General features: G+C 41.4%; 1 protein-coding gene across 2 annotated transcripts in view; it reads left to right on the top strand.

The window, feature by feature from the left end:
• The window catches only part of tsc22d2 (TSC22 domain family 2), a 37,567-nt gene extending 23,348 nt beyond the window's left edge, over window positions 1-14,219 (top strand). For both annotated transcript variants that reach the window (XM_051077328.1, XM_018673101.2), the window contains 2 exons: window positions 11,061-11,112; window positions 11,605-14,219. In XM_051077328.1, coding sequence (XP_050933285.1) covers window positions 11,061-11,112; window positions 11,605-11,919 — 367 coding nt within the window. In that variant the 3' untranslated portion in view covers window positions 11,920-14,219. The remainder of the gene's footprint in view (window positions 1-11,060; window positions 11,113-11,604) is intronic.
• The last annotated feature ends 5,513 nt before the right edge of the window (window positions 14,220-19,732 follow it).

Genomic DNA, 19,732 nt, shown 5'->3' on the forward strand with positions numbered 1-19,732 from the left:
ATCGACAGAAAATTAATCTGCAATATTCTGATCGGTTTTTCAGGCAAGAAGATCAAAAAAATTGCTAGTTGCAGCTTCTTTAATTTCTGAATTTACTGCTTTATATTTTCTGTAGTTACTACATTTTATGTTTTATATTGATTTTCTGTATTAATTGTTCATTTGTGGACTTCTGCTATAGAGTATAGAGTGCACCAGTAGAGTGCACCAGTATTTGGGTGTTTTTATTTGTGTAATTTTTGTTGCTTTTTGTTTTCAATGCAGAACAGATTGCATACCTGTGGAGTAATGGAAATACTTTAACGTTTTCTTAACCTCATACAGGTTAGCCTGTGTTACAGATGGATGGTTAATTATTCCGCAGCATGCGAGCACCTGTTGATTAGCATCATAACCAAAGGAAAATGAAAGTCAGTTGGTTTTGACTTAGACGTAAATATGTCCGTGGTTTGCATTAGTCACAACCACGTTTTTGTTCCCATGTCCTGTCTCATGGAGGCTGTTTGAGGTTTTGACTCCCTGCCATGGATTTTTAATCGGCTGTCAGCAAACACTGACAAAGTCAGATCCTTGATGTTGGACGTGTGGTTTGCTCATAATATGATATGAGAATGTCTGAGCAAAGTGCCCAGAGGAAGCAGTTCCCAGTTTGGGTCCAAGGACACGAAGATCCTTTAGGAGGGAGTCCCAAGGCATCTCCAGAAAAATTTGGCTTATTTTGCATTTTGACTTCTGCTTAATTTGCCAACTTTGAGCACAATGGGACAGTTTGTAATGTGTGTTCTGACTCAGCTGTGTTTTGCCAAGCGTATTAGAGATTAACAAATACCTTTTCAGCTTGTAGTTGGGACACAACCAGTCTCTGATCTAAATGCATCCTATGACCAAATTTTATATTTGGCAGTGCCTGAAATAAGAATTTAGCAAAAGCACTTCTGCAAGGGAAATTATGCTAATGTATTTTAAATTTATGACATTGTCACTCTGGTTTATATTCACATATGCAGCATAGTTTATATTTTTGATTCCATTTATTATTTCTAATTTCTGATCAAAGGGATCAGTCATATGAACAATTTGATTTAATTATTATTAATCATTGAGTGGTGTGTGTGTGTGTGTGTGTGTGTGTGTGTGTGTGTGTGTGTGTGTGTGTGTGTTTTGTCGCGGCTGGCAAAAGATTCAGTGCTTCTGTTTGTTCTCCATCCAGCTCATGTTTGCCTCTGGGCTGTGTGACTAACAGTGCAGCTTTATTCAAAACTTTTCAACTTACCGCAGGTAAACCTGAGGGAGCCTCCGCCTCTCATTCCACCTCCCTTTGTCATGATCCAGCTCTCCTGCAAGGTCGGACTTGTTGGAAGCAAAGGAGGGGTTGGGGGTTTGCTCACAAACAGTTTGAGGGCATAAAGAGGCATTCTTGAAAATGATTGCTCTGTGAAAAAATGTAGAACTTCAGTTGGGCAGCGTACCCCCACATCACTTTTGCACAACCAGCCGTGGTATTTTGCGCAAGTTTCTACTACGCTGTGGGCATCAAAACATGCCTGCCTGTTTACAGTGCCACATCTGCTTCAGCTCTATCGACTGAAATAAAGGCCAAGAAGATTTAGTGCTTGTGAAGTAATGTTCAGAATACATTTCAAAACCAGGGGCTGTATATCATCTTTGGTAAACCAAGATTCTACAGGAGACATTCAAGTTTGGAAAGCCTTTTTTTTAAATGTCAAAATAAAATTTATGCAAAAATGATATAAACAGTGAGGTTACACAAAGACAGACAAAAAAATGCAAAAATCTGGGTACAGATTCAAAGCAGAAAGTAAATTTTTAAAAAAAGTTAAAATGCAAATTCTACCCCTAATTTTGATTATGAAAGCTGAACCAAAATTTGTACTTGTAACACGCATAGGTGTTGCATATATTGTTGTGTTGTATGTGTAACCCCAGTTACACAGTGTTGGACTTTTCCCAGTTGTTCGTTTTAAATTTGTACTCACATGTTCACAAAAGCTTTTTTCTTTGTTATGTAACCTCACCGTTGATTTAATTTGTGCACAAATTTTATTTTGACATCCTCAAATATTTCCTAGAACTTCAAATTTTTCCCTGTATATTCACAATCTTAAATTTCCCATGCAGTGTTTTTTCAAGGCTGATAAACAACTATAAGTTTAGAAATTATTTTCGAACATCAAGCTCAAAATCTTATTGACCTTTATTTGCTTCCATACAGGGAGATAAGAGATTAATTTATTTTAGCCTAACTAAATTACAAGTTACACTCTGCCTCTGTAAACATTTTGGGAAAATGATCTGTTGATCCGCTGAATGGATTCATTGTGAGGCTGTGATTGGTCCCAAGTAAAGCAACAGCAGTCCTTTTACTGCACCCCCTGTCCACAGTGATCAGCTTCATGATTACAGACAATAAAGAAAAGACAGATTTATATTCAGACTGAGCGCACCTGATCAGTGGCCCCACGCTCAGCCATGGTAGGGTTATTTGATCCAGACCAGGTATGCAGCCAGTGTTTATGACTCAGAAACAAACATTTCATTATGAGGAAAATTGAACGTGGGAAAGCTGCAGTTTCCCTCATGATGTGCTGATAGGGCATACCCATAAGGGTAAACTCCTTAATCGGCTTAGTCGGTCATTTCTCCGCAATCTTCCTTTATCGTCCCCCTGTGAAATCAAGTATCTTCTCTAAACTGTTACCAGTTTATGCAACATCTGTTAAAACTTGGATATTCACCTAAATTTTTTCTTGGCACTGACATAATTGGAGTCACCCTCCCTCCATACCGATGAAAAACACACACAAAATTGCTAACAGGCTGTGGGGGCATATCCTCAGAGGACCCAGCCCAATTCAATTTCAGAGTCCTTCTTAGAAGCACACAACAGTAAGTACATCATTTTGAACGGATTACTCAGCAGTTGTACAGGAGGTCCCCCCCTCCAGCTAAATCACTTACTGCAGATCTTTGATGGACATGACAAGACTTGACATTGTGCGGAAGTCTGATCTCAAACTTAAGGAGCCTTTATAGACACAGGGAGGATTTGATGGATGGAGATCATAACCATCAAAGATTTCAAACTGCTTACGCAACGGACTTCACGTCAAGACGGCACTGTGTGGCAGCGTCGCTTTTGTCCTGTTAACTTTATGTTTGGAAACTTCTTTTTTTTAAACATTGTCTTGCTTCACACATAGTCGGTTAAAGGCATTCACACCTAGGAGATACCTAATATAACCACAGGCTTCTACTGTTCGCAATTAAACATCCCCACTGAACCAGCAGAGGGTCAGATCGCATGTTACCCCCAACTTAATTAGGGCTGCAGAATGATCAACCAGTTATCGGAAGTTAGTTGTTAGTTTTGTCAGTTGGCTAACTGACTGGACTGTTGGATCTTCAAACTCAATTTTCTCTCTTGGTCCAGATTGTAAAAACAGTTGACCTTCTGGCCACAAACCCATTTTCTAGAATTTTAAGCTGCTTCCCTGCCTTGTAACGTCAAGTCATAATCGAAGCTCAAGCTTTGCAAAATACCCAGACTGAAGATGCAGTGAAAAACAATGGCTGAGACACGTATCGGGGCCAAGTGTTGTGTGCCTAATGACATTAGTCTGACCCAAACCCTGTGCTTCAGAGAGGGAGCCCAAATGAGGCTAAGTCCTTGATCCCGTGATAAATGCCCTGCTGAATACAGAGGCTCGTTAACGGTGAGGTGCCAGGATTTTCCCATTAAAGCCTCAGGAGTAGCGCTATTACTTTTAACACATTCCAGTGGGGTCTTAATCCACATTGAGCCAAACAAGTGGCACAGGCCCAACCAGGCAAGGGAGGCAAAGAAAAAGTAGTGAAATATGATATCGAGGCACATGGCGCATGCTGAAGATCTGCTTTTAGTTGAACACTGTTGTGGCAGTGATTATTTAAGGCTGGAGGGACCCCATGCCCCCGATCCCCCCCGCCGTGTTTGTATAGAGAGTTTGATGGTAACATTACACTGTGGCTCTTTATCACTTCTTCAGGAGCAGAGTGGGATGGCTCAGCAACCTTTAACAAACATCCCTGCTGGGAAGTTATTTTAGCCCCTAGACAGGCTGAAATAACGAGGTCCTCCTTAACCCATTTAAATTAGGAATGATGGATAAAGCTCATCCACTGTTTCAAGAATTCAGATCTTCCCCTCGATTGTATCGAGCCCTTGAGGGCCCTGACTCCTTCTCATGCTCCCTGTCGTCCGGTTCATCCACCAAGACGTCTGCTAGAGGTGTCTGTGGACAGGACAGGACAGGCCTGATGGTCTCTGAGCACATCACGTAGGGACACCGAGGACCGAGGCGATGTTTGTGCACAAGTCTGGGGATTATGTAACAGGCGAGGGTGCGAGTGGGACAGTTCCTTTGGGCTGTTTACGAGGAAGCTCAGTGGCAGCAGACACACCCACTCATGACTCTGATTTAGTACTGGACAAATAAAACTTCCATCCCCAGACAAGGGGTCCCTGAGGTCCGCCTTATTTTGTTTTTTTTAGTCTCTATTGTGTCTGCAAGGACCTCCCCTTATGTAGACGACACGTCCCGACAATACAGCATCCGAAAAATCCACCACGTTCAGAGGCACATATTAACATACTTCCAGCATCCTGCAATTGTCATTACTGTTTGAAGCTTTTCAGTGCGATGAGGACAGATGCAGTTGGTCAAGATTCTTTCTTTTGTGACTGTTTTAGTTCAAAATGGAAATATACATCTTTCAGTGCATCACCAAATGCCAGGTATTCATTGTGAGTTATGTAACTTGTCTCTCCCCCTATAATACCCAGGTATCAGGCATGTGTCAAGCATTTTGATGACGTTACTAGTTTCACACATCTTGCAATGCAGATTAGCCTTTTACCCACACTGTTTTGCAGTGGAAGAACTTAACATGGAAAGATTACACTGCAAAAAACATTCATCTTGAATCTTGTGTCAAGTTCTAAATAATAATTAACAGCAAAAAGGAAAGTTTTCTTCAGCTCTTTGATGCTTTCGATCATATCACAGTCTTCCTCGGTTTTGTCAAGGAATAGACCTGTAGATGTGCAAATTAGGGTTTTTTTTCTAAGCAGTTTGGAGACTTGTCGGATTAAAAGTTCAACATTTTCAGTCTTTTTTGAAGCAAATATTATGTCATCTGAAATATTATTTGCAGATTAATTGATAATGAAAACAGTTATTAATTGCAGCTCTGGACAAGTTTAAATAATTTTCTTGAGAGAAAGAAAAAAAATAAAATAAAAGTGGTACTTGACCAATTTATGTTCTTAAAATAACTGATCTCCATGAAAAACCTTTTTTTTTCTAACAGCAGAGGTTTCTGTGGAAAACTGGATGTGACCACTGCCATGATCTAATTTATCTAACTAGATAGGTAAACATGTGGGGCTCACAGGTCCCCTGTTGAGAGGGCTCTCTTGCAAAATACTGCTCTCTTTGTTTTCAGAGAGGGTGATCATTAGTCAAGCAAAGTGTTGAGGGGCTGGCTTGGTTGGTTACAGGGTCATGCAGTTGTGTGTTTTTAAAAAAAAAAAAAAATCTTTTCAGTTGGTTAAATAGAGAGGCCACTTTCAGTTCTCTTAAAACATGCTACATTTACATCTTTCACTTTTAGCATTTGGACAATACTACTGAGTGAGTTAGAGAATGTATTGAAAGTTTCACTTGTTACATGACAAATACAGATGTTAATGAACATAAGAGTTAGACTTTTAAGTGGCTTTTGCCCCATGAACAAAAGGCATTTTTTTAAATAAGAAATTCCCCCAGCCAGCTTGTAAAATGTCCTCATAAAAATGGAAGCTTCTGGCTGATTTCTGCTGCAACAATGAGTTCATTGTGATCGATAAGGGACGACATGACTAAACCGCTCTTGCCTGAAGCCCTTATGTGAGTTTTCACTCAGGTTTTGTGCCCAAACGACTCGGAGCCTCTGCTGACCTCCTCTGGTGAAGGAGCTGAACTGCACCTTTTAAGACGAAGTCGGCGAGGGCCAGGCTAAAACAGGTCTCTGCATCTGAAAGGGGACAACAGTGAGTCGTCAGTGAGCGCACTCCTCTGTTGTTACAGCCCCCACCCTCCAGCTATTGTTTTGAAATAGACTCACTGAAGGGGGTTTATCACTGTGGTCTCATTTATTCAGCTGCCTCCCCCCACAGTGAGTGTTTGTATGCTTTGGGACCGGGACGTGTGCCGGTGCATCTGTGCCCTAATGGAGAACACATTGGATTTCTTACGCTATAAAACATCATGTGACAAACTCAGAGACATGGAAGAGACCACACTTAGCCCCTGCACGTGTCTTATATGATATAAAGTCAGATTCACTCCTTCCTCCTGAGTAACTTGCGGTGTGCGAGCAGGCAGGAGCTCTGGTTCTCTGGTTGCAGCTGGTATCAAACCAAACGCCTTGTGGCTACAGGACTGTTTTGATAACCAGTCCTTCACCGAGGAGCTTTACTGCGTGCTGTCCCAGCATGATGGTGGCTCTGACACAGATGTCTGGGGTTTGGAGGCACTGGCCTCGGGGCCCGGAGGTGTCCAGAGCTGGAATGTGCCGCCTTGTGGTCCCGGAGACTTTGTTGGGGGGTTTGAAAGGGGTGGGGGGGTGGATGAGTGCATGTGTGCGCTGCTGCAGTCTGCGGAGAAGGCCCATGTTGAGGTTAACACAGCAAGTGGTCCTTATATAAACCACCACATGTCTTCCTCCTTGAATAAAATGTACAGTTTGCTTTGTTTTGCTTGGACACTGAATGGCAACAAATTACTTTAGTTTTTTTGTTTGTTTTTTTGTCTCCATAACATTTCTTCTAGACCATATCTCCCAGTTACTTGACAAGCTAATTTGATCCAACCTGCATGTCTCTTTTGTTTTTTGTTATTGATAAAAACACGATCCGGCCCTCAGCTCGTGGACATTCTTTTCCCTCTCTGTCCCAGATGTGTAAATGCTCGGTTCAGTGGGAGGAATGTCTTCCCCTCGCGTTGTTTATCGGCCTTACAGATCACACATCCTAGCAAGACGCTCGTTGTGGAATGCGACTCATTTACCCGACTGTCATCGCATCAGTGTGGATCTGTCACGCCGTACATCATCTCCTAACTGCAGTTAGAATATTTTTAGCTCGCAATTCGACAGGAATTCAAAGGAGTAGAAAATGAGCCTGCGTTTTTAAAGTCTTTACAGTGCCTCGTGTTGTGTTCTCGGCGTTGCCCCAGGAAAGAAGGAGAGAGAGGAGGAATACTGTAGACATGTGGAACGCTGCATCACCAATCTGATTACTGGCAAAGCACATGGATTCACCCGGTGGATATAGTGTGACATGCCATGTGCAATACACTGATATCAGTCAACGTGACCAAAACTTCAAGTGTTTTCATTTGCCTTTGAATTTGCATACAGTTCGTAAAAATAAATCAGCCACCTCAGTCAGCTTGTCACACTTAAACTTGACGTCTCCTACAGATTTAACAACTGAACCAGTTTTTCTATAGAATGATCACATTTCAAAAGGTCACTGAGTGGTTAACGTGCAGAAATGTTCAAAAACTGCTGTGGAGATGAAGTTTGAAACAATAAAACAGTTGCCAAATCGAGAGTTTAACATTTTGTACCAACAGAAAAGAACAGAGGCATCAAGGCCTCTTAGTCAGTACATGCAAAAAACAACAAAAAAAAAACCCAAAACACTGCCTCCCTTTTTAATTAACACTTAATCTCTGAGTAAGTCTTCCAAGTGCCTCAGGAGTGGCAGTGTATAATTTTTGGCACAGTGGCAGCAAATAAGGCAACTTTTCTCCCTCAAGTGTGGCATCTGTTGTGGTGTGTGTTGTACTTTTCTCCAGCCCCACCACCACCACCACCACCACCCCACAGTGCGCTGGAAGCTGCAGGATGGTAAACGCTGGATAGACCTACCTGAGCTCCACATGACACGATGCACAGTGCTCACCTTCGGTTCTGACTGGGAAACGCATGACAGCTGACGCAGAGATAAACTTTGACATAGTGAAATAGCTCAAATAGCACAGTGTTTGGTTTTTTTTTTTTTTTTTTTTTTTTTTTGGTGGCAGCGAAACAAAGTGACATGTTTTAAGAGTCCTCCCTGGAGCGCGCTGTGGAGGGAGGAGGAGAAGCTGAACTCCGCCCCCTTGTTTTCTCACCATGTGACCTGAGCGGGGTTTTAAGACTCGCTCAGCTCGTAGTCAAACAAGAAGCACATTCGCGTGTTGACACACATACGACTACTGTGTCGAGAGAAGCAACAGCAGCAACGACAAAAACGCTTTTTGGAGAGACTTTGGAGGAAAAACACTAACATGCGCTGCAAAATGAGCTACAGTCTGCCCTGCTCGCCGGGAACCTCACCCACCTATTCAGGACGGTTGATGTCTTATAGAGCGAGATGTGTCAGGTAAGAGACTTTTACAAACGGTCTCTGTCATGTGTTTTTTGCGGGATTAGTTCATTCTCATGTGGCTGCTGCGCTTGTTCTTCTCTGTGGGTGTGTTGCTTCTCCACTGGTTTGATTCTTAGAATCTATGTCTACAGACGCTACTACTTTATTATACTTAACTAAAAACTTTGTGTCTCGTTTCCCACTGTTCCAACTCTTATTTCCTCACATGGACTCAACACATTTAACTCTGTGCTCATGTGCAGCGGAGTGTTTTGTGCCATCGTGGGCTCACTTGACATCCAAACTACTCAGTGACCATTTGTTCTCACTCTTTGCCCCGCGCGTGTTTTTTTTCCCTTCTTCTTTAAACTGTTTTGCCATCAGCTGTTAGGTATGCAGGCCTCCTCCGTCCTCTCTCTCTCTCTCTCTCTCTCTCTCTCTCTCTGTCTTTCTCTCTGGTTGTTGTGGCACACCAGCACGTTTTCCCTCAAGCGCTGGTGGTATATGTTCGGTGTGTGTTTATACGACGCGTCCCCCACCACCACCACCAGTCTTTGGACTGCCCACAGCGCGGCGTACGTGCGCGCCAGCATGTATGGATGTAAATGTGGAGTGGACCCTCGGGGCTCCACATGATGCTGCGGTGATGCTCCAACGTCACGTTTGATTTATGGTAGTTTACTGGAATAATCAGGAGGTGTGAGTGTGCTTTGTTAGGTTTTTTTTTTTTTTTTTTTTTTTTTTTTTTTTTTTTTTTGAAACTCGCACCCACCAATGTTGTTTTAATTTTTAAGACTCAAACGCATGAATACATTTAATACAAAGGTGTGTATTTCATATTTACTTTACTGTAATCATCCATCTCTCTAACCTCTATGTATTTAAGATGTGTTGATCCAGGAGGGACCGTTTTTTTTTTTTAGTAGTTGAAGTCGTTTTACCTTCTTAAACTCCTCTCAAGCATCATTAGTGTGTCTGCACATTGTGTTCCCTCTCATGCCTCTGGATTCATGTCAGAGCACCTTCTAGCGGCGCCGAAACGCCTCGGTCTTCCTTTCTGTTTTTACATCCACATCCGAGCGGGAGGGTGCGATTGTGCAAGGGACCTTTTCTGGAGAATAACGCTCTCTTGTTAAGACGGAAAAAGAACCTGTTTGCAGTTTTCTTTTCTTTTTTTCTCTCTCCCCCCCGCGCGAGGTAAACACCGAAACTTAGCGTGGTTTTGTTTTGTGTAAGGATCTGTAGCGTGGCTGAGTAAGTTGATTTTCTTTTGTGTTTCTAAATGTGGGGTGGGGGTGGAAAAACAAGGTGTAGCGCTACTGTAAAGTGATTTTGATAACATTTAAACAAAAGCTGGATACGCGAAGAAGCGGCGTGGATGCTTCGTGTTCCGCCAGAACAATGAAATAAAGCGTGTTTTAACAGAGTGGAGAACAATGAGGCTCAGCTGCTAATGTAAACTGATCTCTGACGGCGACATCAGCCGCACCCGGAACATAAGTCCTGCAGGATTGAAGCCACACTCCCTGCCTGTTGTCTGTTTGTACTGCATAGATGACTGATAGGAGCACGAGTTGCTGAAATGCTGGTATTTAAACAATCTCCAGCAGCTGTTATCGCGGCTCCTGCTAATGTTTTTTTACTCTGAAAAAATAGTGAAATGTGTTGCATCGTTTCTTTGGTAAAATATTTAAGATCATTATTGAGTGCTGTCTTTCTTTACCTGTTTGTGTATGATTCATTCATGACACAGCCTTCGCTGTATGTTCTTATTCAGACTTGTACGTCTGGTTTTTACTGATGAAAAACGTCATGAGAGGTGGCTCGGTTGTTGTTGAATGTCTGAATGGGGATTTACACCTGGTGAAGTTTATGGTGTAGCTCCATTATTGGTGTCACTTCCTTGTTAATGTGGGCCATAAAAGTCCCTCAAAAAAAAAAAAAAAAAAAAAAAAAAAAAAAACAGACCCAAGCACAGAAGCACCTAAGAAATCTCCCTCCTCTAAGAAAGATGGGACTGTTTGTTGGTGACGACAAAACGGTTTCAGTGTTTTGGACTGCTTGTAATCTGTAATTTAGAGCGGCTTGCAGCTTAATGTAGAAATATGTGATGTTGTAACACAGGAAAGAGAAGAACCTGTGCTGGCCACGCAACAGAGTGTTTTAGCATGAGTCAGTTTTCACCTCTCACCTCTTCACTGCCAGTGTTTTTTTTTTTTTTTCATGTAAATCACTGATAATGTCAAACACTGGCGCTCTGTAGGCTTTGAAAGCGTTCATCTGTGACACTTTGTCTTGAGTCCTAAAAATAGAATCTTGTTTTTTAATTTTTGGTGTGCGTGTGTGTGTGTGTTTTTTGGAAAGTCAATCTCAAATCAGTTCATCTCATTCCCTGGAAATAACCATGTCAGAAAAAACCCTAGGGGTATTTTTTTTTTTTTTCACATCAGAACTACCAGTGAAATCTCAGGTCATGTTTGTCAGTGAAAGGACCTGAACTGACAGTTTAGTGAATGTGAAAGAGCTGATATCATCGATCTTTTCTACATGGCCGACATTAGATTTGCATCTCATTCTAACTTCTGCACTTTTCTCTCCACAGTGCATCTGGTGCCAGCGTCGTCGCCATTGATAACAAGATTGAGCAGGCAATGGTGAGTTTTCCACAGAACAAATCAAAACGCGGTCAGGCGACACATGCTCTCTCCGTGCCCTCACAGCGACTTGTTTCATAATGACTTTTCCGCTGGTGACGTTGGGCAACGCAACTGTCCCAGATAGGATAAACATAAAAGTCAATTGGAGGAACAATTCAGCTGTATCCTACTCAGAAGTTTTTGAACAACAGAGCTTCCAGAAGGCTTAAAAAAAAAAAAAGAAAAACCCAGAAAGTGTCAGTGTTGCCCACACAGTTTGACTGACAAGCGACCTCTTGAAAATGCAGCTGCAAAATCCCCACAGCAATGACACCTCTGCGCTGAACATGTTGCTAAAAATGATCACACATTATCACCTCAAGCTCTGAAATGACACATTTCCTTTTTCTTCCTTTGATGATGGACTCTGCTGTGTTTTTAAAAAAAAGTACTTGTAGCAACGAGCAGGTGTCACTGTATGTGTTAATTTTCCTGTTTCTCGTCTCTCAGGACTTGGTGAAGAGCCACCTGATGTACGCTGTTCGCGAGGAGGTAGAGGTGCTGAAGGAGCAGATCAAGGAGCTGTATGAGAGGAACTCAGTGCTGGAGCGCGAGAACGCCGTGCTCAAGTCGTTGGCCAACTCGGAGCAGCTCGGCCAGCTGTCCAGTCAGCTCACCCAGGGCGGCGGCAGCAGCAGCACATCGCCACCACTGCTGCAACAACAGCAGCAGCACCATCCACTCCTTACAAACAACAACACACCCTTGGTTCACCACGAGGGGAGTCAGAGCGTCCCTCATCAACCCAACATCACCTCGGCGTGATCCCCCTGTTCCCACCGATAAGTACACACGCTCAAACACACACCTCCCACCGACAGGAGAGGAGGGTCCTGTTTAGAAAAAAGACAATAACTACTACCGTCCCCTTAGCTCCATAAAGCAAAAAGGCTCGGCTCTGCATCCAGTATGTTCCATTCGAGGAAAAATCAACAACAGCGACATCTTTGTTTGCCACCGAGAGCCATGCTTCAGTGTGTGCACGCTGCCGCCACCGGGCCTCCACATTATTAAGACATTTACCATCCCATGTGAAAAGTCTTATTCTGGCCCCAGTGTTTGGCTGCGGGAAAGCTGGAAAAAAAAAGAAGGAAAGAGGGGCAGGGGGAATCCGGTGCGCACCATAAAACTGCATGCTGTTCTTGTGGTGGGAGACGGGGAGGGGGGGGTCAAAGGGCACAGAGAGCTTGATTTTGTTGGGGCAACAAGTGGTGGATGAGGACTGCACACCCTCCCCTGGGAGGGGTGAAGAGAGGGTCCTGTAAAACATCCAGCGGAGACTGTCTGTTCCTCCCAGCGTCTTTTAACCCCCTATATCACTCCACGGGCTGGAAGAGGCCAGAAAGCAGAGGGAGAAGTGGGGGGGAGAGGAGGAGGAGGAGGAGGAGGAGGAGGAGGAGGAGGATGATTCGTTCTCCCGGAGCGGAAGAGGATGCCGGCGGGCGCCTCGGCTTGAGTGGAGCGAGTCGAGAGCCTCGGCTTGTTATATGCTGCAACAAAAAGCTTGTGTTGTTTTTCTCAGAGCCACCATACTTTGACATGAATCATAATACTTTTTTTTTTTTTTCATTAGTTCAGTTTTAGTATTTGCATTTATTTATTTCAGGGCTGCTATTTTCATAATGTAAATGAACAATGTCATGGAGATACTATTAAAAACAAAAAAGAAACCTTTCTCTTTGGTCTTTTGGTATTTTAGAATCTGTCAGGTATTAAATTTGGTAGTCTCTTGCAACACGTAGATCTCAGTAAGTAGGCAATAAGTTCCATAATAGAAATTCTTCTTCTTATGAAATAGTGCTAACACTAAAGCCGAGCTTGCATTAGGTGAAATCCAGGTTGAATGTATATTTTGTAAAGTGTAAAGTATTAAGAGCGAGGAGGGTTTGTACAGGAGAACGCCTGTTGTTAAGATATGAAACGTGATGGGATGTTTCGATAAAGAAAACTTAATTTACTTTTTCTAGACTTTTCTTGTCAAAATGGAATAAAATAGAGATGAGTTTGGGGGTTTGGTCAGGGGGATGACAAGCTGTGAAAAATTGTTCGACCTACTTTATAACCAAAGACGCAAAGCTGTGTAAGTCTGTGTGTTTTTTTTTTTTCCTTTCCCAATTTTAAATGCACATTCATATTTTTTTCCTACTCTCTCCATCCCTATATTTTGTTGCTGTTTTGCATGTTCTGCATGATCTATAATCAAACCACTTTCTTACCTCATGTTTATTATCCAGCACTCTTAAGTTTTTTTTTTTCCTGTTCAGTTGTCAGTCTGTGAATGATTGAGAGGATTTATGAAAGAGAAAGGGAACAATGGGGACAGAGAGGGGTGGAGTAAGTGGTCATGGGTAGGAGTGGAAACAAACAAAAAAGAATGGAAAGGTGTTTGTCTGATGGAGGGAAGAAGGGGCCTTGTGCACAAAACATTAGTCAGAAAAGGAGCCATCTTTTGTTTTCATGTGTTGAATTTCATATGCAGAGAAAAGGTTTTGTTACATTGCAAATTTTAATGTATTTAATGAATGCAGCATTTAGATTTTGATTGTAGTGTACCAACACTTCACTTACAAAGAGGAAAAAAAACAACAACTAGACAACAATAACCGTAAAACAAAACAATGGAAATTATTAAACATTTCACATTTTAAAGCTGGAACCCAGTCGATTGTGTATTGAGCATATTATGGGATGTCCTGTCTGTGTCACGTCTTTGTGCCTCCTGTGCCGTCGTCGTCTGCCGTCGTCAGGCGATCCGGTTTCTTTCTCTGTGGCTTAGAACCAAACCAAAATGCTTGGTAATTGTACAATCAGTCATCTTTCTACAGGATGGACTCTTTGATTTCCTTTTTTTTTTTTTTTTTGCAAACGGGCTTATTTCTTCTCTCTCTTTTTTTTCTTTTCTGTTTTTTCTTTTGTTTTGAAGGAGATGCCGTGTACATGCCAAGTGTACTGTATGAAAGTGATCACTGAGCCTTGGAGAAAATATCTTAACAATGCCCTTGTAATGTGCTGTTCAGACGATTTTAGTTTTCAGTCAGAAATAAATTACTGTTTTATTAAGAGAATGTCTTCAGGTGTGTTTTTATTCCGTCTCCCCACTCTTTTTTTTTTTTTTTTTTTTTTTACACTTTGTAATCATGGGTCATCAGTAGTAAACATTTTCAATTCATCGCAGATCATCTCTCCTTTGAATTTTTGACCGAATCACAATATATTTCCACAACTGAGTGAATAAACAAAGAGAATCTGACACTGATCATGTCATTGATCATTTTGTAACAATACAACGTTCTGCTGGGAAACCTTGGGTCCTGACATTCATCTGAATGTTACTTTGACACGTACCACCCACCTAAACATTGTTGCAGACCACCAGAGCACACCACCCCCATGACATTGACACTCTCCAGGGACAGGGGCCTTCCCCAGCAGGACAGTGCTCCCTCTTCACCACAAAACTGCTCAGAAATGTCTCGTGAAACACAGCAAAGACCCCAAGGTGTCGACCTGGACTCCAAACTCCCCAGATCCCAATCTGAACCTGCCTAATAATACAACAGCTCAGACCCTTCGGGGCATGGGGGTGTTTCTGGCACCGGGACATTGACAGCAGGGTTGTGGATTGGGGCCTCCATGGATCTGACCTGTTCCAACCTGTCCCACAGATGCTGCTGGGTTCGACTGGGCTCTTTGTCACGCTCCTCCAGACATTTCTGAGCTGTTTTTGTAGAGTGGTGAGAGCATTGTCCTGCTGTGTGTGTGTGTGTCATTCAGGACCTGTATCATTCAGGACCTGAGGTTTCCCTGCAGAACATTGTATTGTAACAAAATGATCTATGATGTGATCAATGTAATCTGTCAGTGGTTTTAATGTTGTGGCTGATCGATGCAGAGACAAAAGGATTTTAAGCAGCTCAACCTTTGAAGTCTAGATAGACAGAGGCGGAGAGCTGGGAAAATCCCCAGGATGCAGGCAAATGCGGCAAAACTTAATTATTCCAAGTATTGTGTTCATTTCCTGGAAGACCAAAATTAAGATGTACAGTGACGTCCAAATCTGCAATGAAATGTCCCATCTTCAGTCTTACATTTAATCAAATCGAATCAAGTCAAAAACGTCATTACAAATCATACAAAAGCACAATAATACAGCTGTAAACGTGGTTTAACAGGAATAGAAATTTAGGACAGGTGTAATATCATTTGCTGTTTATTACGTCAAACAGTACAAATGGCGCCACAGTCTTTAAAAAGTTACAATTTTTACAAGCAGAACAAGAACAATAAAGGATAAAAAATAAAGATAAAATCTGAAAGTTTAATTTCTAAATGTTTTCCAGACTGCAATATTTAATCATGTGTGTTTTCCTTTTTTCTGCAGTTTTAGAGTTTATCAAAATCTTGAAGGAAAAAGGTTCAGTCTTGGCAGTCCTGTAGAAATATGGCATGGCTGTGATAAGAAAATACAATACATCTATGTTGTGAATGTGTCCGTTGAATCAAGATCAGTGAGTTTATTACTAGTTAAGTCTTCAGCCAAATCTGACCTCATGACTTCCCAGTCAACAATCATCTCCACAGGGGAGTTCTGATCCTCTTCCCGCAACTCCTCAGAGCTACCGGACATAACACTGATAACGCTCTGCAGAATCTGACTGTTTGTTTGGAGGAATTTGTTTTTCCATGCGGGAAGTAAATAGTTTCCACGCGCTCGCCTGGAAGTTATGTAAAATAAAACAATCTCTTGCCTTTCTCTGGAGGAGGAGGGAAAGATGACGCCTCCCTGCTCGTCCAAGAAAGGTGGTCATTTTCAAAAGCATGAACGCTGGCATGAAGTGTGACTGTCATCACCCCTAAACTGCCATCTGCTGCCAACAGATGTGGATTTCACAACTGGAAGTCGACATAATACTTCTCATTGTACGGAATTATTTGTTGTACTTATTTCCCTTATTGTCTTTCTCCCTCTTTAATGAATCAATGAAATCTGTCTTTTATATAAAGTTCACTGTTTGGTCTCTAAGCCTTTGTGTGTCCCTCTTGTCATTCACTGTGTAAATATCTCTGTTCTTTTTCTCTCTCCAGGTGCTGACTGACTCAGTGTTGTGCTTGGCTCAACAGTCTCACACATTTGTCACGTCTGATATCAAATTGTGAACGCCACGCTTGTCTTTCAACATATTACTTCATATTACTGCATACAGTGGATTCGTCAGAGTGTCTGTGTGCGGTGATGAAGATAAGGGCGGGTATGGTGTTTGTCTTAAGGAATCACGGCTGGCGACGTGAAAAGATTAAAATAACACTCTGATCTTGCGATATCTAATTGTGACTGGAAGAAAATACAATAACATGTTACGACCTTATTCATTCCCACCTTTCATTCCTTTGAATTACAGCGGCCAGTTGACGCAAACTGACATATTTGAGAATGAGGGCTGTTTTGCTCCAAATTCATTGACCCTGGTCAGAAAACAGAGGCTTTTCAGGAGAAAAAAATATCAGCAACTTTCCAAGTAATTGAGTCACAATCTCTTCTTCTTCCTGAAAACAAAGCCAGACTTCACTTGACCTTTAAGATATCCTGTCTTTCTTTCTAAAAGCTTCCTTATAACCTGCATTTCTTGGATACTAGAAGCTATCTGTAACCTTTAAGATACAAATTGCTACAGATTACAAAATGAGAAGCAAATGAGGCTGCACTGTGTTGCACTTATTTGCACTTTGCTGCAGTAAACACCAGTTTCCATGGAGTGCCGGGTTCCTGTGTTTACAGGTGCCACCATGTGAATCCAATTTCCCTTTTAGAGTTTTTACAAAGTTACATGTAATCTGATCAACCATCATTTGGGTCCACAGGGATGTGGGACGGCCCCTCTGACTCATTTTTAGCCTCATTTCTGGGTTGACTTTTGGACGGCTTTAGATTTTTATTTGATCTAAATTTTTATCATGTCACAAATCTTGTTAGAAAGCAGTTTGGTCCCAGTTTAACAGTACACTCCCTGTTCGGCACTGATGTATGTGTGACACAGGACACTGCAGATAAATGTGACACTAGTTGATAGATTTTGTATGACATGAATTCATCCTTTAGGCTAAATAAGGGGCCTTTGGAGTGTGCTCTACACCATGCCTCACTTCTTTGCTGCTTGCCACACGTCCGCTAAACTTTCTGACTGCAGAAAGGTTTGACTTTTTTTTGCTGAATGAGACGAAAAAACAAACAAAAAACACATCATCAATTTTTCGATTCCTCAATGAAGACATTATAAAAGACCAAACTAACCAAAGGCAACCTCAGGTTCCAACTGGCACACACTGTTGCAAACTAAAAAACTGGATCGACCGGGCTTCCCGTCACTGTGACAGATCCTCCTATTCACCTACTTTCCACTCGTCGTGTGTGTTCATGTTGCAGCAGGACGTGGCTCTGAGTCACAGCACCTCAAACAGAGTTGTGGTATGAAAGGGGTGTGTTCTTGCGTCACTTACAATACAATACAATTGAGTAAATGCAGAAGTATGAATGAAGACGAAAGCTTCAATCAATAGCTCTCCTCCTTATGACTTGATTATCGGCTTGTCCTGATATGCCCAGACAACTGACACGTATTTTGATACGTGTCAGGAGTCAGGAAACATATTTGACTCACTCAGCTCAATGTATCATGTGTATTATATATATATCACATTCATTCAGGCACTGAACCTATTTCCATTTTATGCTACTTTACAGTTTTACATTTTTGGGAGATACGTTGTATATTTTTGCATACAAAATCTTTGATTATATAAACAATATTAGTGATAATGGTCAAAACATGATTGTTTTTATTTAAATTGCACATTAAATTACAGGAAAACATAACATGCTTCATGTTAAGATGCATCTTATCTGCCCAGAGATCAAAATCAAAATGCTATTACATGTAAATGCATCAACAATAACACTATAATACAATAAAATAACACTGTCAAGAGGGTCATCCTGCATAATCAGTACTTTTACATTTGATACGTTAAATATTTTTTGTACAATACTTCATTACTCTTGTTTGAGTTGGATTTTCAGCACATACTTTTTCTTGTGACAAAGTATTTTTATATTGTAATATTACGGCATGACCTTTAAGGAAATGACCTGAAAACCTTCTTCAGTACTGGAGGTTTCACTGTACTGTATGTTGGTATATTCCCTGATTTTCAGAGAGTAAGGAAATAAGATCAGATTTCCCCTCTTTTCCGCAAAACTTAAGCTACTAACAATTGTGAAATGTTCTTGTCACAGTGTCATCAGGGTACCAAAGAATCTCTCGTGACATGTATATCACACAGCACAGGGAAGGAAGTCTTATGTAATCCCAGTGGAGATTTGTGCTTTGCAGGAGCTGACCACATTGCGTGCATGTGTGTGTGCGCGCGTGTGCTCTCTATTATGCAAGGGCAATTACTCACCATTCAGTCCTCCATTCAGACACGCCTCGCAATTATCAAGGAAATCGACTGTTACAGTCTCTGCACCCTCCCAACTCGCCACTGCCATCAAGTGATGAAACTGAGTTATGTTACACTGTGTGCAGAGTTTACACACAGTTCAAGGCTGTGGTGCCATCATGTGGGGATGATATGAAAGTACTGTTGCAGATGGTGGCACACACTGTGCTTAGAGATGGATGGATCATTGAATATATACAATGATGAAATAAAATGCAAAAAGTTTGCCAGTTATTTTTTTCCACACCGTTTTCCTCCCTTCAAATTTTACTAATATGTCTACATGTTTTAGGGAATTGTGTGCAACCACTGGATTGTGTTGAGTTGAAGTTTCTTGATTTGTCAGGAATTAAATTCACTGGATTGGACAAAAGCAGACATTTACAAACTGGTCTTTTTTCCATAAACAGTTTTTTGATTTCCCTGAAAATTTAAATGCTATAATATAATATAAATATAATAATATTATATATACCATAATAGAGTCTGGCATGAGAAAGATGCATAAGGACATGAAATATTGCCCAAAAAAAGTTTTTTCTTTTTTGCTGGTGCCTTTCTTTCTTTCTTTTTTTTAAATCACCATAATATTTGAGATTAAATCAGTGGTTTTCAACCTTTTAGGCCATGACCTCTAACAAAAAAATGAGGTGTAGTTGTGTCTTCTTGTCACATTTCAGATGTCTCTGAGTTGTTAGCAGTTTCACCAAAGAGCCATTTCTCGTCTAAATTTCTTACATAATTCAATTTAAATGAGGCCCAGAAGTGTCAAACTATTCAGGATTCTACAAAACTAAATGAAAATACAGTCCAAAAACTGAAAACAAATATTTGTATCAGAACTTATTTCCTCTCACATTTATCATCTCATGACCACACACATTTATGTGGTGAGCCAACTGTACTATGCAACAACAATAAAATGCTGCTTACACACTTCTTCCACCACTGCATCTTATTTGATTATGAATAAAAGCGTAGGTGTTAAGAGTTCAAACCAGGGGCAGCAGTCATAATTGCAATACCAATTTATAACAGCAGGGGGCAGCATTGCCCAAAGTTCATTATGCGGTCGTGTCAC

This window comes from Lates calcarifer, linkage group LG17, assembly GCF_001640805.2.
Source record: "Lates calcarifer isolate ASB-BC8 linkage group LG17, TLL_Latcal_v3, whole genome shotgun sequence".
Lineage (NCBI taxonomy): Eukaryota > Metazoa > Chordata > Actinopteri > Centropomidae > Lates > Lates calcarifer.